Here is a 24,929-nt window from a genome sequence, read left to right as displayed (position 1 = left end):
CACGTTACCTGAAAATACACAACAAAGGTCCCTTCACATATGTCCAGAGATCCGGTTTAGTTCCCCTCCGGTGTGAATGAGAAAAAGCTGGAGGGGAACTTAAGCGAGAACTGATCCCATAGTCTTCTATGGGGTCGTTCTCCTACATCCAGCGTATCAGTTGTGATGCCGGATGTCAAATAACGGCAAACAGAAAAAATAATGAAATAAATAACGCTGCATACTCAGTTTTCCTGTCCAGCGCTATCAGTGTATAGACATAGCTGTGCACGGACATGCAGCACACGTATATCAGTTGTGTCCGTCTCCCGGCCTAAAGTAACTGGCCAGGCACAACTGATATACTGTATGTAAAGCGGGCCAAATGCACAGCCTTTTTTTGTTCCATTTTATATCGAGTTTTATTCCATATTGTTTGTTTTTTATTTTTTTATTAATAGATTATCTGTTTTGTTTTTTTGCTTGTTTTTGTAATGTTGCTGTGTGATACGGATGTACGGCCACATTCACATTTCCGCTAGTTATTTCCATTGTTCTGCAGTGTTAGAGATGAAGTGCTGGATTAGGCATGTAGCTGAAAGCAACGGAGCCTAACTGATCCTGTGGACTATAATGGGGTCCATTCAGTTTCCGTTTGGGTGTCCACTTTAAGGACTCATGCCCACGAACGTAAGGGCTCCGTGCCCGTGCTGCAGACTGCATACAGCGGTTCTGCAATACACGGGTCACCAGCCATGTGCATTTCGCATCACGGATGCGGACCCATTCACTTGAATGGGTCCGCAAATCCGGAGATGCGGTGCGGAAGCACGGATCAGAACTGTGCCTCCGCACAAAAGTATGCACGCACTACTTTTTTGCGGTGCGGACCGTCGGATGCGGATCGCAGACCCCATTAGGGTTGTTGCGATTATCGAAATATCGATACCCAATCGATACTTTTGTCCCGGTATCAATATGATACCGGGATTTTACATTTATCGATACTAGGCTGCCCTACTGCACAGCCTAGCATCAGAGAACATGGAGTGCGCTGACAGCGCGCTCATGTTCCCTCAGCAGCACAAGGTAGAAGGAGTCACTCTCTCCCTCCCCCCTGTGCCGCTGATGCCAATAAGAAGGAAGAGGGGCGGGTGCACTGCGCCACCAATGATAGTTAACCTTTAAAGGGGTTGTCCAGGTTCAGAGCTGAACCTGGACATTCCTCCATTTTCACCCAGGCAGCCCCCCCCCCCCACTTGAGCATCGGAGTAGTTCATGCTCTGATGCTCTTCTTTGCCCTGCGCTAAAATACGCAGGGCAAAGGCTCTTTTGTTTACAATAACACATTGCCGGGCGGAGGCTTCCGCCCGGAAGTGTGTTCGGTGGCGTCACCGGCTCTGACGGGCGGGCTTTATCGCTACCCTAGCCGTTTTACTGGCTAGAGCAGCGCTAAAGCCCGCCCATCAGTGACGGTGATGTCACCGGGCTCCCTGAGCAGCCGGAAGAAGAGGCTTCAGCTCGCCTGCAAGAGACCCTGCAAACAGTCACTTCCGGCTAAGAATTTCCTATATGAAAACGGGGCTTCAGAAATATGTGGCAAAGGTAGGACATGCATGTATGTAATATGTATGTCACTCTAGTACTATTACACCAATGTCCCCAATCCCGGACAACCCCTTTAATACAGGAGGCAGGTGCCGGCAGCAGAATCACATACCCGGCACCCTGCCTCTGACAGGGAGCTGCGATCAGCGGCAGTGGTAGTTAACCCCTCAGGTGCAGAAGCTGAGAGGTTAACTGCCGCTGATCTGCTGCCGACACCCGCCTCCTGTATTAAAGGTTAATTATCATTGGTGGGGCAGTGTGCCCCCCCCAGTATTAAAATCATTGGTGGCAGTGGCCACAGGGTCCCCTCCCCTCCTCCCCATTGGTGGCAGTGGCAGCTTCTGAGCGGAGCCCCAGCAGTGTAATCCTGGGGCTCCGATCGGTTACCATGGCAGCCAGGACGCTACTGAAGCCCTGGCTGCCATGGTAAGCTCCCTGCTGCTGTGTGTACTATGCACAGGGAAGCAGGGAGAGTGTGAGGTCCTATTCACCCTAAGGGTCCATTCACACGTCCGTAGTGTATTGCGGATCCGCAATACACCCGGCTGGCACCCCATAGAACTGCCTATTCTTCTCCGCAATTCCTGCTCTCCCTGCCCACTGACAGTCTTCTACCTGGTTTTCTCACTTTCTCTCTAGGAGAGAACTGCCAATCATCAGCAGATGGCGGGAGAGCAGGAGATTATAATAACCAGGACTCTTCTCAGGTGGATGTGACTCTTTTCAAGCCCTGGGCTGCAATGATTATGATGCTGGTTCTCGGCAACCACTTACTTTTAGCTCATGAGTGACACACCGCTGACATCAGCATTTCTGTCACTATTTTATGCTGCCCTCATTGAGGTCAGGAGAAAGTTGATGACAGGTTCCCTTTAAATAAAAAGTAAAAAAAAAAAAAAAAAAAAGTGTAAAATAAAACACCAAAATATTAAGTATAAATCACCCCCTTTCCCAATTTTACATATAAAATATATAAACAATAAATAAATAAACATATCACATATCGCCACGTCCGAAAAGTCCAAACTATTAAAATATAAAAAAAATCTCCTATGCGGTGAACGCCAGAACAGAAAAATAAATAAATAAAAACTGTGCGATTCAGCATTTTTTTTAAAATGCGGAATGTACGTGGCTTTTTTGTGTTTTTTTTTTTTGGTATAGAATTTTTGGTATCGCAACAACCCTAGACCCCATTCAAGTGAATGGGTCCGCGATCCGCATGTGGCTTCCCCACGGTTGGTGCCCATGCATTGCAGACCGCAATTTGTGGTCCGCAGCACGTTGACATGAGCCCTAAGAGGAAGAAAAATCCTTCATGGAGTATTTTTTTTATGTCTGTTTTTTTAGCGCAATCTGTAATTGAGGCCTTGCAATGATTCTCATTGTCGTGCTGAGGGGGCAACTGTAACATGATCTCATTCACTTTGATGGGGTTATGTGGCAAATGTAACGCAATGTCTTTCACTTATATGGGGCTGTGTGTCAATTCACTGCATAGCAAGAGCACGTTTGTGGAGGAGAGAAGCCAAAGGCACCCGAATCCCTTCGTTCTCTGGATCGCCAGTGGTCCCCCAGGTAAGACCCACACTAATAGCCCACCAATATGCCATAACATTCAGGAATAAGAATACCCCTTTAATAGTTGTGGCTTCAGCATATCCTATACACAGTATGTAAATTTCACATCATTTGCAGATCCTCAGGTTACCCATACCGAATATATCCCGGGCTTCAAACCCATGGAGCCGATGCACATTCAGTGTGGCTGCCAGTGAAGCAGGTGTGCTCAGTGGCAGTCTTCCCCTGGCAGCATGCCATCCTCCTGCATGCACTCCAATGCCTTACATGGCCGTTCTGCTCTGAAGGGCGAGCGTGTTTGTCAGCTTTGTTTTCCTATGGGCAGTAAGAATGGCTTTGGGATAATTGCAGAGTCCTTAAACTGGGTGAAACCAGCTTAGTTCCGGAGGAATTATCTTCTGTGTCTATGGATAAATATAGCTATTGTAGCCCGTATGTCACACAAGGACAGTAGTATGTCCGTAGCTGATTAGGTAGGGCGGTATATACAAGATTGCATAGTGCTGAACAGGTGTGTTCTGCATGCCGCCATTTTCAATTATAGTTCTTGTCGTTGGGTGGAGTTAACCAGTCAAGGGCACAAATCTTTATTAAAGGCAGAAAATGCGAATCCGTGGCCGCGCTAGCCTTGTAGTACATTTGGCTCATATCACTCTGACAAACTTTGGTTTAATGCCGGGCTTAATAAATTCCTTTTAATAACCTTTTAGAAATCGGTCCGCAGCCTCCTCAGAAAAAAAAACTATTGTTTAAATGAATTTTTAATGTTAAACATATATTTTTATTTTTTTTTTTACAATCTTTGTGGATTTTATTTTAAATTTTATTTCCATGTCACCTATATTTAAAAAAATAAAAATAAAAAATCCTAACATCCTGCAGTTTTCACACTGATCAGTAAGCCTAATAATACGCCCTCACTTTATGCTCTGGAGAGAACGCTTTTCAGTAGTCTCATTATCATAGGCAGGATTGCATTGACGCAATATCGCCTGTATATACAGTACAGACCAAAAGTTTGGACACACCTTCTCATTCAAAGAGTTTTCTTTATTTTCATGACTATGAAGGCATCAAAACTATGAATTAACACATGTGGAATTATATACATAGCAAACAAGTGTGAAACAACTGAAAATATGTCATATTCTAGGTTCTTCAAAGTAGCCACCTTTTGCTTTGATTACTGCTTTGCACACTCTTGGCATTCTCTTCATGAGCTTCAAGAGGTAGTCCCCTGAAATGGTCTTCCAACAGTCTTGAAGGAGTTCCCAGAGATGCTTAGCACTTGTTGGCCCTATTGCCTTAACTCTGCGGTCCAGCTCCCCCCAAACCATCTCGATTGGGTTCAGGTCCGGTGACTGTGGAGGCCAGGTCATCTGGCGCAGAACCCCATCACTCTCCTTCATGGTCAAATAGCCCTTACTTTCAAAGTTTTCCCAATTTTTCGGCTGACTGACTGACCTTCATTTCTTAAAGTAATGATGGCCACTCCTTTTTCTTTACTTAGCTGCTTTTTTCTTGCCATAATACAAATTCTAACAGTCTATTCAGTAGGACTATCAGCTGTGTATCCACCTGACTTCTCCTCAACGCAACTGATGGTCCCAACCCCATTTATAAGGCAAGAAATCCCACTTATTAAACCTGACAGGGCACACCTGTGAAGTGAAAACCATTTCAGGGGACTACCTCTTGAAGCTCATCAAGAGAATGCCAAGAGTGTGCAAAGCAGTAATCAAAGCAAAAGGTGGCTACTTTGAAGAACCTAGAATATGACATATTTTCAGTTGTTTCACACGTTTGTTATGTATATAATTCCACATGTGTTAATTCATAGTTTTGATGCCTTCATAGTCATGAAAAAAAAAAAACTCTTTGAATGAGAAGGTGTGTCCAAACTTTTGGTCTGTACTGTAGATAACACCGTATCTACCATTGGAACTGTAAAGCGCTGCTATATAAAATATTATTCTTATTGTTCACCATAGGTGACATCACAGCTCACCACCTCCCCCTCCCTGCACAATGACCTCTGCAAAGGTTATGGAGCATGCCTTGAAAATTCTCCCATGGATGTCAATAAACATCACCAGTCTATTGTGTGTAGGTGTCTGCTGTAAAGCATATCTCTAAATGCTGTTATTACAGCTCAGGCAAGATGGCTGGCCACATAATCCGGCCCAGAAATTGAATAAAAAAAATAATCTACAGTCAGATTATAAAATAAATAAATTGTCAGCATCTGGTTTTAATTGGTAAAAATATAGGTGACACATTCCCTTTAAGGTTTTAAGTACTCAGTTGTAAGTTACTGAGCAGTAGGGGCACATGGGTTAATACTTTATCTCGTCCATACAGCTCAGTGGTCTGGCATGTGGTGGTCTTCGTCTTCAGGAGGGTGATGTGATTTCAGCCAGGGTTGGATACACTGGTGTCAGCTGCCGTCCTTAGTCCTTTTGTCCTTACAAGGCCTGGTATTTAGAGGGCATCTTCCTTCCTTGTGACCTAGCAATGCAGCATTGTTTGCCTCCAGTCTGTAGTAGTTAAATATTCATTGTTTCCACCTTTGTAGACCAGGGCCTGATGCCTCCATAGAGTCTTGTCATTAGCCCTGGGGAGTCTGTGACCAGAACTACAAGCCGTTTTTCACCCCTTGCACAGGCCGGTTTCTTGGATTATGAGCTACTCCACCTGGTTCCCTCAGGTTCTTATAGAGAGATCGGACCCGATTGTCCTCTTTCATTGAGGGACCTGTTCTCCTGATCCATGACTACATCTCATTGCACCTAGAGCAAGGCAGAGTTTTTGTTTTGGGCTGGGTTTCCACGTTCAGGTTCCTTGATGCACTTTTTGAAGCCAAAGCCGCATCATGAATGGAGGACATGACCAGGAAAGTCTTCTCAGCATTTTGAATCCACTCCTGGCTTTGCATTCAAAAACCTGAAAGTGGACACCCCGCCTAAGTGTCTAGGACTAGATTAGATTTTTTTTTTATCTGGTCCTTTGCTGATGGAGAGCAGATTTTGAGGGTGTCTGGCAGCTCCTCCTGCACATTACAAATTAATCTAATCTTTGTAGACAGCTTAAAGGGGTTCTCCGGGAATAATGTCTTTTTCTGTCCTGCCTGCAGCCTGCCTCTGTAAATAGAAGATTCAGATTTACGTCCCCCCCCACCGCTTCGGGCCTTCACAGCAGTCACTGGAGTGCCGCGTCCTTTTCAAACACTTGATTGTGGGGTGCTGGGATTTGGACCCCCATCGATCCCTTAAGCAAAGCCTTCTCCTCGCACCTTGCCAAGAACAGCTCTGTCCATTGGATATAGTGGCTGTGCTGCCGCTGGCCTGGGCCACGTCACTGGCCTAGGGAGAGGCCGCGTCGGTCACCGGATAACTGCGTTCTCTTCTAACAGCGGATTGGCAGGGGTCCCAGGTGTTAGACCCCCCCCCCCCCCGATCTGAGGATAGGTAATCTCAGTAAACCCCTTTTAATCCCATAGGATTCAGGCCTCTTGATAAATTCTGAGCATTTTCTGCCAGTCCATGCGCCAGAAAAGCAAAGATGAGCTAGCGTAGATTTACGCTATAAAAAATGGCAAAAAGTAGCCCAATTATGTACAAAATGTGGCTAAAATCTCGGCCAGACACATGATTTCCCCCTATATATACACCCTGTAGATTTGATATCGTTGCACCATTTTGTAACCACTGTCCCCCACAACCCCCGTAGCATTTGCTCCCCCGCTGTGTTCCAGCCCAGGCGTTGGGATGAATAGACCCTTTGAGTGCATGGCTAATGTGGGCCTACCCGGAGTCCAGCAGGTTGTGCCCCCCGCTGTGCACTGAGCAGGTGGACGTGCAGTTTGCTGTTGTGTTTTTGCACTGGTGATTGACAGTAGTGAGCAGTGTAAATAACGCATTGTGTGCGAGCCCGGCTGTGATTGCGGACGTCTTTCCTTTACATTATTTTGCGCATTTAGCTGCCCCCTGACCCCCCCCCAGTTACTGGCTTTCTGTGTTCTAGGTCACTTCATTCCCGTATTTATTGAAGTGTGACAACTGAACTGGTGACATATTGATGGATCCACAGCTCGGTCAGCGCTCTGCAGGGAAATAGAAAGTGAGCGCTGTTGTATTATATGGCAGTGTTGCCATGTTAAGATGATTAAAGGGGTTATGCCAAAATCGATGTGAAAAAATTAAAATCGTATAGGACAGGCATGCTCAACCTGTGGCCCTCCAGCTGTTGCAAAACTACGACTCCCAGGATGCCCGAACAGCCTACAGCAGGGCATTGTGGGAGTTGTAGTTTTACAACAGCTGGAGGGGCGCAGGTTGAGCATGCCTGATATAGGACATGACAACCTCTTTCCAACAAAGCTAGAACCAGCCCTGTACCTCACCCGGATCCAGAGATCTCCCTATTCATTGCTCTGCTAGATAATCATTAACCTGGCAGCCCAGGAGGGGGCATGTCCTTTCTGCTGCAGCTCAGGGGGCGTGTCCTTAATGCTGCAGCTCTCTCCCTGTAACTGCCACAGCTTCTAACAGAACCGATGGCGGGTGGCAGTTGAAGATTTAAACTGAGCATGTTCGACCACCTCAGTGAGACGGACACAAAATAAGGAAAAGAACAAACAGCAGGTGGCGCTATACAGATACATTTTATTGAATACCTCAGAGGCTATGCAAAATTTTTAATTACATGAAATTACAAAAATATTCAGATCCAGGTGCTGGTTTTGAAAAATGTAGAATATGCTTCATGACACAACCCCTGTAAGGGCTGCACAGATCCGATGTGCTCGGACATGATCCCCACAGTTACCATTTTTTCACCCCATACATCACTTCGTACATAGTTTTTTTCCGGACGGAGCACTAAGACTATAGAACAATTTTGACAAGTCCACTCCACATGGGGAAGAAGCCCCCCCCGATTTGCATACGATATTGACCTAGAAAATGCTTCAGCATTAAAACACCAGCGGGTTGGAAATTTGCTGCCCTTGGTGCAACAAATGAACCTGATTTGCATAAAAGTGGATAAACTTGACTTGTTCTTGGCGCTCCTTGCCGTTATGCTGTAGCTAGCGCATTTCAGCCGTGCACACGTGTCAGAGTGATTGCCAGGGGAAGCCTTCTATATTGCAGATCTCTGATGTGGCCCTTTCTGACCAAACATCAGCAAATTGGAGTTTTTCTTGGTACAAGTTGTGGACGCGCAGATCGTGGACTAAAATCAGCCAATGAGTCCCCGTCTCCATCTTGCAGATAAGTTAGGCCGGGCTTGGATGTTGCAGTGTTGGGATTGTAAATGTTCTGCTCCTGCAATCTCATAGTCGTGTATAATCTAGTGGGATGATTACAGAAACCGAGCGTCCCCTCCCCCACCTTCTGACACCTGTGGCTTGCAGGTGATGTGGTGTATTCACGCCCCATGCTTAGGCTTTTACACTGCGCATGTATGTCGTTTATGATGGGAAAACACCAGGTGAATACACCAAAACCATGGAGAGGCCAAAAGTGTGCTCTTTTAGTCTCCGTCCAGCTGGTATATACCCGTTTTTGCCGTATCTGTTTTAATGTATATATTTTTGAACATGGGAGCCTATGGGCAACGGATGCCACTGTATACCTATATAGTGGCACCCATCAGAGGTATACGATGTGCTGGGAGGCACAGGGAGTGGAGAGGATAGGAGTGAAGGCTGAGGCAATGAGGGTGGTTGTAGTCCTCATGGTGGCTAATCCCGACTCCACTCTCCTGGGCCGCTCTGGCAGTGAGTGGTGGGGCACACCCTTGGGGTCTCTTTTGTGCCCTTGATGTTAGAATAAGCCGTCGGGTCTAAGGCCGGAGGGCAGTCAGAGGGTCGACGGATGGTGCAGGTAGTGACCTGGTTGGGATAAATAGTCTCTCTTCACTGAAGAGATGATGGGAGTTACAGTATAAATGCAAGCAACAGGCACAGGTCTAAGACATTGCAGAGAGTAGGCTTTTCCCAAAGACTGTATATAGGAGGTGGCTGTAATGGTGTTCCTCCCAGAGTCTTTCTATAGGTACTAGCAATCTTTCCAAATTGACCAAAGCTGGGCAACCACTCTTTCAGTAGTGCCCAACTACAGGGTGCAATTCTAGATCGGATGGCCAGTCCGTCTTGATAGTGCAGTGGTGTCAGATGCAATATGATGCAGTCCGCAGGCAGTAAAGTCTAGTGCCATATATGTGAGTTTACCTTACTGTCTGTCCAGCATGGCCTTTTTTAATGGTCCTCAACCTTTTGTAAACATTCTTCTCTCAGTGTATAATCCTAAACAAAGTAGCTTTTCTAGCAGTTTTCCCCTCAGGAATGGTGTTTTCCTGGATAACTTCTGTCTTGGCCGACTTTTCAGCAGGGCACACATAATAGGCCTGACTCTTGCCCGTTCAGTACCAGACTGTCAGCCCACTACCAGGCAGCTGTAGCGGACAATTGGCAGTTAACTATTTCCTACTTGTACATAGCCGTTTGGGATACATAGTGCACAGATCATCTCAGTAACAGCTTTTAAAGTGTGAACCATGGCATTAACCCTTTAGCAGTGAACCAGCAGGTCACTGCCCATATATCAGGAAATCCTTCCAACGTATACCACAAGAGATGAGCTGCGCTATCTTCTCAGTTAGCCATCCCACAGAATACAATGGGCTATTAGATTCACCTATTATTCTTTTGAATTTCTCCTTTGCCAGATGCCAACCTCAAATATGTGACGCTAATTTGCCCGGTATATCTCAGCGGCAGGTGGGATGGAAAATGTAAATCAGCAAATTAAGAATTAAAGCTATAGCGGGCACAGAGGTAGCACTGGCAGAGACGAGACCAGGGAAATGGAGATAAGGCAGAGGATCCATGCCGCTTCCATCCAGCTCAGTTGTTTTTGGATTATTTGCCTGGGTAGTTTTGCAGAATTTAGACGGTTTGCTTCTTGCTTGGTTGGTTTTGATGTGCAGTAAAAACCTTTTGTTTCCAGTGGGACAAGATAGATGAATATTTCACGGCAGGCTGATCAGCGCGGCGCTTATCTGCTAGGTTTCAGCATGCTGAAGGGACATTTATTGGGCAGTGCCAGCTGCTGGGGATCCAGGGTGGTTTTATGTGGAAATGATCTCTTAGGGCAAGGATGCCCAACCTGCGGCCCTCCAGCTGTTGCAAAACTACAACTCCCAGCATGCCCCTACAGCAGGGCATGATGGGAGTTGTAGTTTTACAACAGCTGGAGGGCCGCAGGTTGAGCATTCCTGTCTTAGGGTATTTCCACACATGACGGATACACTTCAGATTTTCTGCAGCGTAAACCGATCTGCGGTGTTGATTTCACATCCCCAGGACGTTCATTTTTTGCTGCAAATATCCACCGCTCCGCAATTCACTGTGTCAAATCCGTTGCAAAATCTGCCCGGCGTGGCCGCAACCTAAGGCTCCATTCACGCGACCATATTTTCAGTCCGCATTTTTGGCGGATTGGACACAGACCCATGAATGTCCGTTCTGCAGTCCCACAAAAAATATAGTGTCCTATTGTTCATTTTGCAAACAACAATAGGCATTGTTACAATGGGTCTTTGAAAAAAAAAAAATGGATGTAATACGGACGTCCTCCTTATGTTTTGCAGACTGCAAAATGCATACGGTCGCGTGAATGCACCCTTAGGGCTCATGCACACATCCGTTGTTGTTTTGCGGTCCGCTACCGGCCATGTGCATTCTGCATTTTGCGTAACAGAACAGCTGGTCCCTTCTAGAATAGAACAGTCCTATCCTTGTCTGTAATGCGGACAATAATAGGACATGTTCTGTTTGTAAGTGGAACGGACATGGCGAACATACGGACACAGAATGCACTCGAAATCATTTCTGGTTTTTTTGCGGCCCTATTGAAGTGAATGGTTCTGCATAGGAGCAGCATAAAAAATGGAACGGACGCGGTCAAGAAATCCGCTTGTGTGCATGAGCCCTTAGGCTGTATTCAAATGTTGCAGTTCAGGTGCAGTTAAAAACCACACTGTTCTGCTGCGTTTTTTTTTTTTTTGTGGTTGCATTGATGACAGGTGGAACTTAAATGATCCCCGTGTTAAAAACCACAACTGCAAAGGTTGCGCTTACACGGAACTGCTGCATCCGGACGTGAAACGTAAGACCTCCGCTTTACCTGCCATATCGTGGAGCCACGGACACTCGTGGGTGGGCAGAGTTTTGGACGCATGTGGCAGCTAGAGCGTGTAAACCTGCCCCGGGTGCATGGAAACGTTTCTGAAGTTGGTGGGGGAGGGGGTACTGGGAGTTCTGCCCCATTAACCTTTTGGCTGCCGCACAGGACAGCTGGCTGCTGCTGGCAGGAGCTGTGACGGCGGCAGGTGTGCAGTGAATTGTTTGGAGGCAATGTCGCATCACCGCTGGTATCGCTCTTTATACGTGGCCGCGGGATTTACAGGCCGACACCTTTTTCTTGGCCCCGCGTTTTGTTTGTTCATTTTATGTCTATTTTATTGCTATTAAAATGGAAAGGACGGCAGTGGGTAAATATTCCCTGGAGATAGTCTATCCGTTGTGTGCCTCCCCAGACCTTCACCAGGTCCAATACATGTACCTTTACTCGTTAAGATTGGACCCCCCCCCCCAAAGAAAATTCTTCTTCTAATCCTATTACAACCAGAGCGTATGTACGATGTACATGGAGCTGCCATGTCCAAATCAATTCTGTGTGCGGAGGTTGTGCTGCTCGCAGGCACCGTACAGCGCCCCGCGTATTGTCTGCTGGCCCATAATGGCGACTCCATGTGCCACCAAGAAGGGTCCATGACCCGCGGTGCGGACGTGTGGATCCTCGTTATGAATGCTCGGAATTGTGCAAATCGTAAGGATAATTTCCATAAAGATCATTCCTGTCCGTTCAGCGAGTCCACTGCTGCCATTTACTTTATCTACGTCTGGAAGTACACAGTCTACGTGCCACCCATGAGTCGCATGTCGGATCGTCCATACAAGCCGTCGTCAACATGGCAGAGTAACCCGCCAGATCAGGGGCAGAGTTATAAAGGAGACCATCTAAGGGGGCTGGCGCAAAGTGGCAGAGGATCAGCTGTAGCCACCAGTCATGGCAAACCCATGGAGATGTCAACATATTACGGATCCTGACATCTCCCCATGCATTACGCCAATTGCTCTGCTACATTTAGCTGGCAGCTCAGGGGTGTGTCCTTTCAGCTGCAGCTCTCCCTGTCACAGCTCAGAGGTGTGTCCTTTCAGCTGCAGCTCTCCCTGTCACAGCTCAGGGGTGTGTCCTTTTAGCTGCAGCTCTCCCTGTCACAGCTCAGAGGTGTGTCCTTTCAGCTGCAGCTCTCCCTGTCACAGCTCAGGGGTGTGTCCTTTCAGCTGCAGCTCTCCCTGTCACAGCTCAGGGGGTGTGTCCTTTCAGCTGCAGCTCTCCCTGTCACAGCTCAGGGGTGTGTCCTTTCAGCTGCAGCTCTCCCTGTCACAGCTCAGGGGTGTGTCCTTTCAGCTGCAGCTCTCCCTGTCACAGCTCAGGGGCAATGGAAGGTCAGAAATGAGCATGTGCGTCCACCTCAATGAGAAGCAGACAGCAGGTGGTGTCGCTATACAGATACATTTTAGTGAATAACTCAGTGGGCACGTGTCATTACAGAGGTATTCGGAGCCAGGTGCTGGTTTGAAAACTGCAGAATATTATTTTTTTTTTTTGTGGGACAACCGCTATAAGGATTTCTGTAACAGCTGCATACACAGGACCTTACTCTAGCTTGCTTGGATAGGAAGGAGTTAAAATAGGGTATTTGCAGTGGTTAAAAGAAAAAATAATAATTCTCTAATACGCATGAATTAAAATAAAAGCGTGTGGTGGCCTGTGTCGGTGTAATATCCATAAATCCATATGTTGCGGTGCACATGCTATTTCCGGCCGGTCAGTAAATCTGGATGCCTGTGTCGCTGTGCCGTTCACCTTGAGCTGTCCTTCTCCCATGGTGCATCCAGCTCCAGGCCTCCTCCCCCCACCGCCTCACTGCGTCACCCAGAGTAATGTGATATGACTGCATCTAGAGCACCGTTCCTTTAATTCGGTATCCAGTAATCCAGAATATCTCCTAATTTGATTACACACGTCTAAGGACTCAAGCAGACTTCCGTTGTTTTTGTCCGCATCCGATCCACATTTTTTGAGGGTCGGCTGCGGACCCATTCACTGCAGTGGTGCCGCAAAAGATGCGGACAGCACACCGAGTGCAGAATGTCCGTTCCGTGGCGTCCACATCTGTATGTCCGTTCCGTGGCGTCCACAAAAATATAGAACATGTCCTATCCTAGGACAGTTCTATAGAGGGCCGGACTTTACATTCTGCAAAATGCGGACCGCACACAGCCGGTATCCGCACAAACGGCTACGGCCATGTGCCTGAGCCCTAACCCATATGACAGTATAGTGTGGAATTTGGCAGGAGCAGAAGAGGTATCAGTGCTATGGTCGCCTCCCAGGGGTGCAGCAGGGGGATACAGTGCATTCCGAAAGTCTTCAGACAATTTCTCTTTTTTCACACTTTGTTGAGGCCTTGTGCTAAAATATAAAAAATAAAAGTTTTCCCCATAATGACAAAGGGAAGTCGACGTTAAAAATCTTTTGTAATTTATTGAAAAGGAAAAAATTAAAATATTGCATTGACATAAGTTTTCAGACCCTTTACTTAGTTGAAGCCCCTCTGGCAGCGATTACAGCCTCCAGTCTTCTCGGGTATGATGCCACAAGGTTTGTACACCAGGATTTGGGGGTTTTCTTCCATTTTCTCTGCAGATCCTCTCTGTCGGATTGGATAGGGATCAGTGGTGGACAGCCATTTTCAGGTCTCTCCAGAGATGTCAGGCCCCTGGCTGGGCCACTCATGGACATTCACAGATTTGTCCCTAAGCCTCTCCTGTGTTGTCTCGGCTGTGTCATTGGTGGTCATTTACAATGGGCGCTGCACCAGTTTCTTGGTGTATAAAAAGTCGTAAGACCCCGTTTTTGTGACATTTTTATTTTTAATTTTTTTTGTTGCAAACTTTCATGTGTCTTACTGGTGGAGTGCTGCAGTAATGTGCCGCCCAATGTACGGCATGGGATCGCCGCTAATCTCGGATAACCCCTTTAATTGGGCCTAATGTTTCTTAGGTGACGTTGGATTTGCTAGGTACTGGGAATGACTGTGTACAGCGCTATGGAGTAAGTTGGTGCTATATAATCCACAGGAGATGAATGTGTTGTAGACGAGGAGGGTACGGAGCAGATATTTGTGTGCAGTTTACTGTACTATCATATTGACCTTCATTCCCAAATGACTCGTTAATGGCTTCTTCTAATTGGTCGGCTGTTTGTTCAGGGACTGGTCTCGGCGGTGTCCCTGGCTGTGAAGGCCCATGATGTGGAGCCCTATGGAAGGACTTGTAATCTTCCACAACAATGCCCCTCTGTATTAAAAAGCGCCGAGTGGTGCACAGAGCGGACTTAATAAGGATAATCTGATTATCTCCCTGAAATACGATTCCAGCTCAGAAATTGTTGCCTTCCAGTTTGATTTCACTTTTCCACTCGGCGGCGGTTTGAGGCGTTGTCCTACGGGGCCTCGTAAATTAGGCTTGTTGGATTTTATATACTGCGCATCGATTACGCACCCACACCATATACCGCCTCACACGTGAAACGCAGCGTCCGGACACTGTTCTGCATCCGTTTGCACCACAGATCCCTTGGGCTGTGTTCACACTTCTGACACGGGAGCAGAAAAATGAAAATAATGCTCGACGGAGGCCATTGACTTCCCAACGAAATATGATGGAGCTTTCAGCAGAAGTGTGAAAAGAGCCTTATAATGAGGCCTGTGGGATTTCTGTGCTGCCTTTAAGATCATTTGTAACTGATTATGGAGCCCCTAATGTCAGTGTGAACATAGCCGAAGACAAGGCAACCTGGTCTAAGTGTACTCTAAAGCACTGTGTATAACCACAAGTCTCAGCATACCCCGACGGCCACAACGCTGTACAATACAGTATGTAGTCCCCACGGCAATTTAGGGCACCGTAGCCTCCTCTCATACCTCTATCATGTCTGATCACTTTTTTATAAATTTTTTTCTTCTCGCACGTATGAGATAAAAAACTTGTTGTACACCCCTGAAATGAAATAAGATGTATGTCACTTATATGGATCCCCATATATTGCATAAGAGGAAATACCGGATGCTACAGAACAGCGCACCATTCTAAATACAGTAACGGCGTTTCTTCTCCGTCCTATACCTTCATAAGTATTTTACAGATTGTATTTGTATATCTAGTAATGAGATCTGGACACGGTGCTTCCTCTCTGGTATAGTCTTTCGTACACTCGCCAGATGTTTTAAAGGGGGGATTTTTCCACCGGGTTTATCAAAAATTGCTGTATGTTTATTTTAGCCAGGCTGACCATTTATTTTCCTGGAGGTCTCCTGCGTCGCTACTCGGCTATGGAAGATATTTCAGAAATGCCAGATACCTCCAGACAGACGTAAAGAGGATGAGTCCCCTAATAGGACGACCTGATTTATGTATATAGCGTGTGTGTGTGTGTGTGTGTATATATATATATATATATATATATATATATATATATATATACACACACTATATATAGTTTAGTGATAATATAGAAAGACCAGAAACGAAAGCCATCATGTCTTACTGTGACCCTTATCACAAGGGGTTTATATATACTTTGTTGACTTCTGATATCCTTATATTAAGGAAGCACTCCAGCATAACGTAGAGGCTGTAGTACACGGATCTACTTGATGTGCCATACTTGAGTCATCTACTATTTTAGCCCCTTCTTCCTGTCTGATCTGGTCCCCCTAATGTAATCTCATGTGCCGCCCTGCAGCCTTCATTTCCCATGATGCCCTTGGCTTTGCAGAGGCTCATCACACTTCCGTCCCCTAGTTCACATGATGCACAGCTGTGTATTCTGGTGTGTTTTCACACTGCTCTCCTCTGAAAGTGAGAATACTATTAATCACAAGTAGGGACCAGGGAAGACAGAGTGCTGTGTGGACAGTCTGCTCTTATTCCTATGTGATCCAGCTTCAGCCTGCCTTCCCTGTCTCCTGCTTGTGATATGTGCATCATTACACTGCTAGAACATTACTGGGCTGTCCCATTATAATATCTTATGTTACCTTACTGTGTACCAGAAAACAACTCCAAATTGTACTTGATCACCATAGACTATGACATATTAATACAGATCTGCTGCTGTTCTCTTCTAGGATCGTAGCCGAATGTATGACAGCTTGAATATGCACTCACTGGAAAACTCCCTCATTGAAATCATGAGAGCTGAACATGATCCCTTAAAAGGTGAGTAGACTTTCCAGGTAAATAATGTGAATATCTGTTGGCATGTATGTGAATACTGTATGTTGCCATGCTTATCTCGCTTCCGTCCAAAACGTGGCTGTGTAGTTAATGATGCCGGGTGATGGCTTTGTTAAGACGGCCATCATGGCTCCATCAGGTGCCTAGCGGACTCTAGTGTTCAGGGCATCAAAAGCATTTCATTCAAGCCTGACAGAAGGGAACCCAGCTCGAGTGTGAACAGATTCTTATGTAGAGCTTAAAAGGGGTGGGAGCATTTATCTCTTATTCACTGGATGGGTTATAAGTACTAGATCAGTGAAGGTCCCACCAATCTCCACAATGGAGGACGGCGAGTCCACAGCGAGGAGGAGTTTGAATAAAGTGACAGTCGAATATGCGGCCATCTGCGACACTGACGGAAACAGCAGAGTACACCGCTTATCCGCTGTATCCAACCCCTGCCGAGCTAGCGTTTACCTCCTTTCCAGACAATAGTTGATAAATGCCCATGGCTGGAAAGAATGGGTATCCAGTTTTGGGTTAAATACATTTCACTTAAAGGGGGTTGTACTTCCAGGAAAGCTCCTGTCCATACGGCCTGTTAGGCCAACGGGACACCTACGGTCATGTGAATGAGCCCTTAGGGTGTGAGCGAGGTAGAAGTATCGCGGTGCTGCTTTGGGTCTTCCCCGGACGAGTGAGTGGGGTTATTGATCCGCTCCCTGGCCTGACATTTCAGAACTGTAACGGACTCCACCAAATTCCACTTCTTATCTCTGTGCTGTGGTGTTAGTGAAACCTCCCAAGTTCTATCTTTTCGGCTAATCGCTTGGCTGTTTCTGACTTTATGAAAAGTTCTTATGATCTCCTATACCTGGTAGCCACGAGAGCGTAGTGTGGACGACAGTATTCTCATTATAGTATAATGCCCTTATTTATGGGAAATGTTATATATGGTCACGCCGAGTCCTCCGGAACAAGAGATGCTCTTTGCAACAGCTCTGTTCTTAGGCTAATAGAAGGGGACCTTGTGTAGAGACTTCCACGTGCCCAAGCAGGTAGAGAATAAGATGTGCTTTGTCCTGGCCAGACCACTACTGTAATGGGAATAGGTCATTCAAAATGACTTATTATTTAAATCACATTTTTATGCTAAACATGTTTTTTTACAAGATTTGGCAATTTTTCTTTTAATTTTCCATATTACTATCTAAGTTATAAAAAAAATAAAACCATGATGTTTTTGCACTGGCCGATAAGCCTAAAACTGTGTGCAGACTTCCTGTTCTGTACTGGTAACTTTTCAGCTGCCATTGCATTATTATCACAAGCAGGATTACAATGACAGATATCACCTCTGTGTAGATAACACAGTATTCACCATACCCAATAGGTGATATCACAGCTTATCTACTCCCTCCAGACCTCTGCACAGGTCACAGAGCATGCCTAGACAGCTCTCCCATGTAGGTCCCTACCACTTTTGTGCATACGGTATCTGTGGCTGCTCCTAATGAACAGAGTGGATGTTGATAAAGATAGGATCGGGGGAAAAAAAAAAATATAACAAAACTCTTAACTTGATTTAAACAATAGGTCATTTTGATGATACATCCCCTTTAAGTACATATGTTATGCCTAGTACGGGGCTTGAGGGGGTGGAGCATGACTAAGAGGTTCAAAAAGGGAATCCCTGCGTCATGCACAGACTTCTCTCACTCTACACTAGGCATAAAACGGTGTATCGGAGTGCTCCTTTAATTCTTCAGGGCTTCTTGGTAATTGAACTGTGGCAAGGGGCTTGGCTTCCCCATTGTTCAGTGGCGTAGTCATATGTTCCATGGCGGATGTGACGCAGCGTTGTGGCTTCAATTATAAGGCTTCACGCGTGTCCGAATTTAAGTCTGCAAACGACGGATCCGCCAAATTCCATGTGCACTCTACATTTTCTTCACTCACATTAAGAGAAATAGCTGTTCTCGTCCACAACGCGGTCGGAATAGGAAATGTTCAGTAACAAATATTACGGCAGTGTGCATAGCCGCATAGAAATGAATGGGTCAGCGCGCTATCTGCAAAAAGTTTGGATGCAGATGGCGCACGAATGAAAAATACGGCCCAAAGTGAACAGAGCCGTGGCTGGATGGTGAGCTGTGGGCTTTATAAATGAGTCCCTTTATGATTCCCGTCCCTTTAGTGTCCCTTTCTTGTGTTTTCATGACCGACATCTCGCCTCGGGCACAGTGCCTTCTAACCTTGAAAGGCTTGGCTTGTTCTTGCCGGGTGAGGTAGGTGCCCCCGCCACTGAGTAGTCCTTGTGTCTTGGAGGGTCTGAAGAGATGCAGATTCATAAATGCTAACATTTACATGCCGCTGGCCGGCTCTATAGCTGGGAATGTGTATGTGTATACTCCTAGGCACATTCTTCTGCTGGAAGAAAGCAAGCCTTTGTGTCTAGTAATAACTCCCCTCTCATCGGAATAATCAAAACAGGCACGGACAGTGCATCTTGTGTGCAGCACCGCAGAACCGAGGAGAAAGTGCCTGGAATGTGAGGCACGAGGTTCACAGCGCACCCCTGTGACTGAGCATCTTGTCTCTGCGTGTGTTTGGGCGCACACAGAAAACTCTTGTGTTGTAGTACACCCCGCGCCCTTCCCATCCACTCTAGCAGGTCATTGGATGTACACCCTGCAGCCAGGAGTCCTAATTGCATTTCGGAAGGTCTACCATTATGTATTACACACAAAAAGAACAAAAAAGTCATATAAAGGTATACATAGTAACATGGTGTGTAAGGCTGAAAAAAGACCCACCCAGTTCAGGCTGAAGGCTCAGGAAGGCAAAACACCCTCAGCCAATTTTCTTCATTTTAGGGGAAAAAATTCCTTCCCGGCTCTAACCAGAATATCTCCCTGGATCAACGACCCCTCTCTAGTAGCTATAGCCTGTTATATTATTACGCTCCAGAAATACATCCAGGCCCCTCCTGAACTGTTTGTGAACTCACCATCAGTGATGGCCAGTTCGCATTGTTCGCCCGCGAACATATGCGGGCTGCCATCTTTTTTCACAAGTCCGGCGATGGTAGCCCACATATGTTCGCATTCGAACTGGCCATCACTGCTCACCATCACCACCTCCTCAGGCAGAGAGTTCCATAGTCTCACTGCTCTTACCGTAAAGAATCCTCTTCTATGTTTGTGTACAAACCTTCTTTCCTCCAGACGCAGAGGATGTCCCCTCGTCACACTCCTTAGTCGCCTTTTTTCTAAAGTGAATAACCCTAATGTTGATAATCTTTCAGGGTACTGTAGTAGCCTCATTCCAGTTATTACTTTAGTTGCCCTCCTCTGAACCCTCTCCAGCTCTGCTATGTCTGCCTTGTTCACAGGAGCCCAGAACTGTACACAGTACTCCATGTGTGGTCTGACCAGTGATTAGTAAAGTGGTAGGACTATGTTATGTTCTTATCACGGGCATCTATGCCCCTTCTGATGCAACCCATTATCTTATCGGCCTTGGCAGCAGCTGCCTGACGCTGGTCTTTACTGCTTAGTTTGCTGTTCACCAAAATTCCTAGATCCTTTTCCATGTCGGTGTTACCGAGTGTTTTACCATTTAGTATGTACGGTTGACTTGGTTTTAGGGAACAATGCGGTACAATGTTTTTTTCCATATACCGTAGATGAAAATGTGGCCCTTTGCCTGCTTCTATAGGAACACCTTACTGCTGTATTTAGGATCCGTATCGCACATTGCGTGACTCCTACCCCAGATGAAGTGCCCATGTAGCGGTGGCGTGGTGCTTATACAAGAATGGGACCTAAAGCCCATGGGGGAAAACTTTTTAATGCCACTTGCACAAAAACTTTGGAGCAAATGATGTTGCTGCGCCGCCCTCGCCACTTTACCAAAGTGAGGGCATGGCAAGGGCAGGGAGGGGCGACGCTAGCGGCCATGTATATTTATCTTCTTTTACACCAGCTTTCTGGCTTAAAGAAGACTGAAATCTATGCCAGCTGGAGGCACGGACTGCCGGAGTTGCACCTAATATCTGACGAGGTGTGAGCAGCCTCCGGCCTGAAACGCTGGTCGGTGACGAATTCCCCCACTTGCCTCTGTTTTTACTAACTACCATTTCGCACCCTTGCGGCGAGTTGTTTTTTGGTTTTCACAGCTGTGGAGTTGACTTTGTAAATGAACTATTGTCCTTTATTCTCCTATTCGTGTTTATCTTAAAATCATTTGGGCCGGGGCGGCACAGTAGGACTACTATGTCAATGTTGGTTTAATTCTGAAATCACCTGGAGCACATTTCCTGAGCGGATAATGATATTTTTTCCCTAATATGTATGTTGTAGTTGCGCAAACACACACAGCCAGTATGCTGTAACGTGGACCTCCTGTTTCGTAAAACCTTTCAATCGTGCGTTAAGGTTTTATTTAAGTTTATTGAAACACCAGAAGCATTAGAGATCCTTGATCTTCAAGCTAAAGGTTGAAGAGCCGCCTCTGATCATAAGGGTCCTAGCCCACAGACCTGTACTAATGACATTTTTGGACGTGTCTCCTTAAAGGGGTTTTCAGACATGAACCTATCCAGTTAAAGGGGTTGTCTCACGTCAGTAAGTTGCATTCATCCTGTAGAGAAAGTTATTCTAAATATTACCCATATTGCCTCTGTTGCGGGCTGGATTCATTTTTCCATCACATTATACACTGCTCGTTTCCATGGTTACAGACCAATCCATCAGCGGTGGTCGTGCTTGCACAATATAGGAAAATCATCAGCCTCTCTGGTGGCCGGGACCATAGGAGCGCACATAGGCTAGTGCTTTTTCCCATATTGTGCAAGCACGACCACCACTGGTGGATTGCAGGGTGGTCTGTAACCATGGAAACGAGCAGTGTACAATGTAAAAGAAAATGAATCCAGCCAGCAAAGGAAGCAATATGGATAATAATACATTAGTAAGTGCCTTGTATTAACTTTCTCTACATGATAAATGCCACTTACTGAAATGAGACAACCCCTTTAACCTCCTCAGGACCGCCGTACGCAGGATTGCGTCTTTGCGGCGGTCCTGTTGTTCTGGGTGGACGCGCCGGTGCGTCCTCTCGCGAGACGCGAGATTTCCTGTGAACGCGCGCACACAGGCGCGCGCGTTCACAGGATCGGAAGGTAAGCGAGTGGATCTCCAGCCTGCCAGCGGCGATCGTTCGCTGGCAGGCTGGAGATGTGATTTTTTTTAACCCCTAACAGGTATATTAGACGCTGTTTTGATAACAGCGTCTAATATACCTGCTACCTGGTCCTCTGGTGGTCCCCTTTGTTTGGATCGACCACCAGAGGACACAGGCAGCTCAGTAATATGTTGCACCACTACACTACACCCCCCCCCCGTCACTTATTAACCCCTTATTAGCCCTTGATCACCCCTGATCACCCCATATAGACTCCCTGATCACCCCCCTGTCATTGATTACCCCCCTGTCATTGATCACCCCCCTGTAAAGCTCCATTCAGATGTCCGCATGATTTTTACGGATCCACTGATAGACTGATCGGATCCGTAAAAATCATACGGACGTCTGAATGCAGCCTTACAGGGGAGTGATCAATGACGGAGGTGATCACCCCATATAGACTCCCTGATCACCCCCCTGTCATTGATCACCCCCCTGTAAAGCTCCATTCAGATGTCCGCATGATTTTTACGGATCCACTGATAGACTGATCGGATCCGTAAAAATCATACGGACGTCTGAATGGAGCCTTACAGGGGAGTGATCAATGACTGTGGTGATCACCCCATATAGACTCCCTGATCACCCCCCTGTCATTGATTACCCCCCTGTCATTGATCACCCCCCTGTAAAGCTCCATTCAGATGTCCGCATGATTTTTACGGATCCACTGATAGACTGATCGGATCCGTAAAAATCATACGGACGTCTGAATGCAGCCTTACAGGGGCGTGATCAATGACTGTGGTGATCACCCCATATAGACTCCCTGATCACCCCCCTGTCATTGATTACCCCTCTGTCATTGATCACCCCCCTGTAAAGCTCCATTCAGATGTCCGCATGATTTTTACGGATCCACTGATAGACTGATCGGATCCGTAAAAATCATACGGACGTCTGAATGCAGCCTTACAGGGGGGTGATCAATGACAGTTGGGTGATCACCCCATATAGACTCCCTGATCACCCCCATGTCATTGATCCCCCCCCCCCTGTAAGGCTGCATTCAGTCTTTTTTTTGGCCCAAGTTAGCGGAATTTTTTTTTTTTCTTACAAAGTCTCATATTCCACTAACTTGTTACAAAAAATAAAATCTCACATGAACTCACCATACCCCTCACGGAATCCAAATGCGTAAAATTTTTTAGACATTTATATTCCAGACTTCTTCTCACGCTTTAGGGCCCCTAGAATGCCAGGGCAGTATAAATACCCCACATGTGACCCCATTTCGGAAAGAAGACACCCCCAGGTATTCCGTGAGGGGCATATTGAGTCCATGAAAGATTGAAATTTTTGTCCCAAGTTAGCGGAACGGGAGACTTTGTGAGAAAAAAATAAAAAATATCAATTTCCGCTAACTTGTGCCAAAAAAAAAAAATTTCTATGAACTCGCCATGCCCCTCATTGAATACCTTGGGGTGTCTTCTTTCCAAAATGGGGTCACATGTGGGGTATTTATACTGCCCTGGCATTCTAGGGGCCCCAAAGCGTGAGAAGAAGTCTGGTATCCAAATGTCTAAAAATGCCCTCCTAAAAGGAATTTGGGCCCCTTTGCGCATCTAGGCTGCAAAAAAGTGTCACACATCTGGTATCGCCGTACTCAGGAGAAGTTGGGCAATGTGTTTTGGGGTGTCATTTTACATATACCCATGCTGGGTGAGATAAATATCTTGGTCAAATGCCAACTTTGTATAAAAAAAATGGAAAAAGTTGTCTTTTGCCAAGATATTTCTCTCACCCAGCAAGGGTATATGTAAAATGACACCCCAAAACACATTCCCCAATGTCTCCTGAATACGGAGATACCACATGTGTGACACTTTTTTGCAGCCTAGGTGGGCAAAGGGGCCCACATTCCAAAGAGCACCTTTCGGATTTCACTCGTCATTTACCTACTTACCACACATTAGGGCCCCTGGAAAATGCCAGGGCAGTATAACTACCCCACAAGTGACCCCATTTTGGAAAGAAGACACCCCAAGGTATTCCGTGAGGGGCATGGCGAGTTCCTAGAATTTTTTATTTTTTGTCACAAGTTAGTGGAAAATGATGATTTTTTTTTTTTTTTTTTTTTTTTTCATACAAAGTCTCATATTCCACTAACTTGTGACAAAAAATAAAAACTTCCATGAACTCACTATGCCCATCAGCGAATACCTTGGGGTGTCTTCTTTCCAAAATGGGGTCACTTGTGGGGTAGTTATACTGCCCTGGCATTCTAGGGGCCCAAATGTGTGGTAAGGAGTTTGAAATCAAATTCTGTAAAAAATGACCTGTGAAATCCGAAAGGTGCTGTTTGGAATATGGGCCCCTTTGCCCACCTAGGCTGCAAAAAAGTGTCACACATCTGGTATCTCTGTATTCAGGAGAAGTTGAGGAATGTGTTTTGGGGTGTCTTTTTACATATACCCATGCTGGGTGAGATAAATATCTTGGTCAAATGCCAACTTTGTATAAAAAAATGGGAAAAGTTGTATTTTGCCAAGATATTTCTCTCACCCAGCATGGGTATATGTAAAATGACACCCCAAAACACATTCCCCACCTTCTCCTGAGTACAGAGATACCAGATGTGTGACACTTTTTTGCAGCCTATGTGGGCAAAGGGGCCCATATTCCAAAGAGCACCTTTCGGATTTCACAGGTCATTTTTTACAGAATTTGATTTCAAACTCCTTACCACACATTTGGGCCCCTAGAATGCCAGGGCAGTATAACTACCCCACAAGTGACCCCATTTTGGAAAGAAGAGACCCCAAGGTATTTCGTGATGGGCATAGTGAGTTCATGGAAGTTTTTATTTTTTGTCACAAGTTAGTGGAATATGAGACTTTGTAAGAAAAAAAAAAAAAAAGAAAAAAATCATCATTTTCCGCTAACTTGTGACAAAAAATAAAAAGTTCTATGAACTCACTATGCCCATCAGCGAATACCTTAGGGTGTGTACTTTCCGAAATGGGGTCATTTGTGGGGTGTTTGTACTGTCTGGCCATTGTAGAACCTCAGGAAACATGACAGGTGCTCAGAAAGTCAGAGCTGCTTCAAAAAGCGGAAATTCACATTTTTGTACCATAGTTTGTAAACG

The 24,929-nt window shown here is 46.0% G+C and overlaps 1 protein-coding gene across 6 annotated transcripts in view; it reads left to right on the top strand.

Annotated features, from left to right (window-relative positions):
• The window catches only part of CPEB2 (cytoplasmic polyadenylation element binding protein 2), an 85,550-nt gene that overhangs the window by 18,871 nt on the left and 41,750 nt on the right, over positions 1–24,929 (top strand). For all 6 annotated transcript variants that reach the window (XM_040419089.1, XM_040419088.1, XM_040419093.1 and 3 more), the window contains exon 3: positions 16,498–16,588. In XM_040419089.1, the coding sequence (XP_040275023.1) occupies positions 16,498–16,588 (91 nt within the window). The remainder of the gene's footprint in view (positions 1–16,497; positions 16,589–24,929) is intronic.

This window comes from Bufo bufo, chromosome 2 (assembly GCF_905171765.1).
Source record: "Bufo bufo chromosome 2, aBufBuf1.1, whole genome shotgun sequence".
NCBI lineage: Eukaryota > Metazoa > Chordata > Amphibia > Anura > Bufonidae > Bufo > Bufo bufo.
Note: the sequence above shows the minus strand (reverse complement) of the source record. Positions and strands in the feature narration are given on the sequence as shown.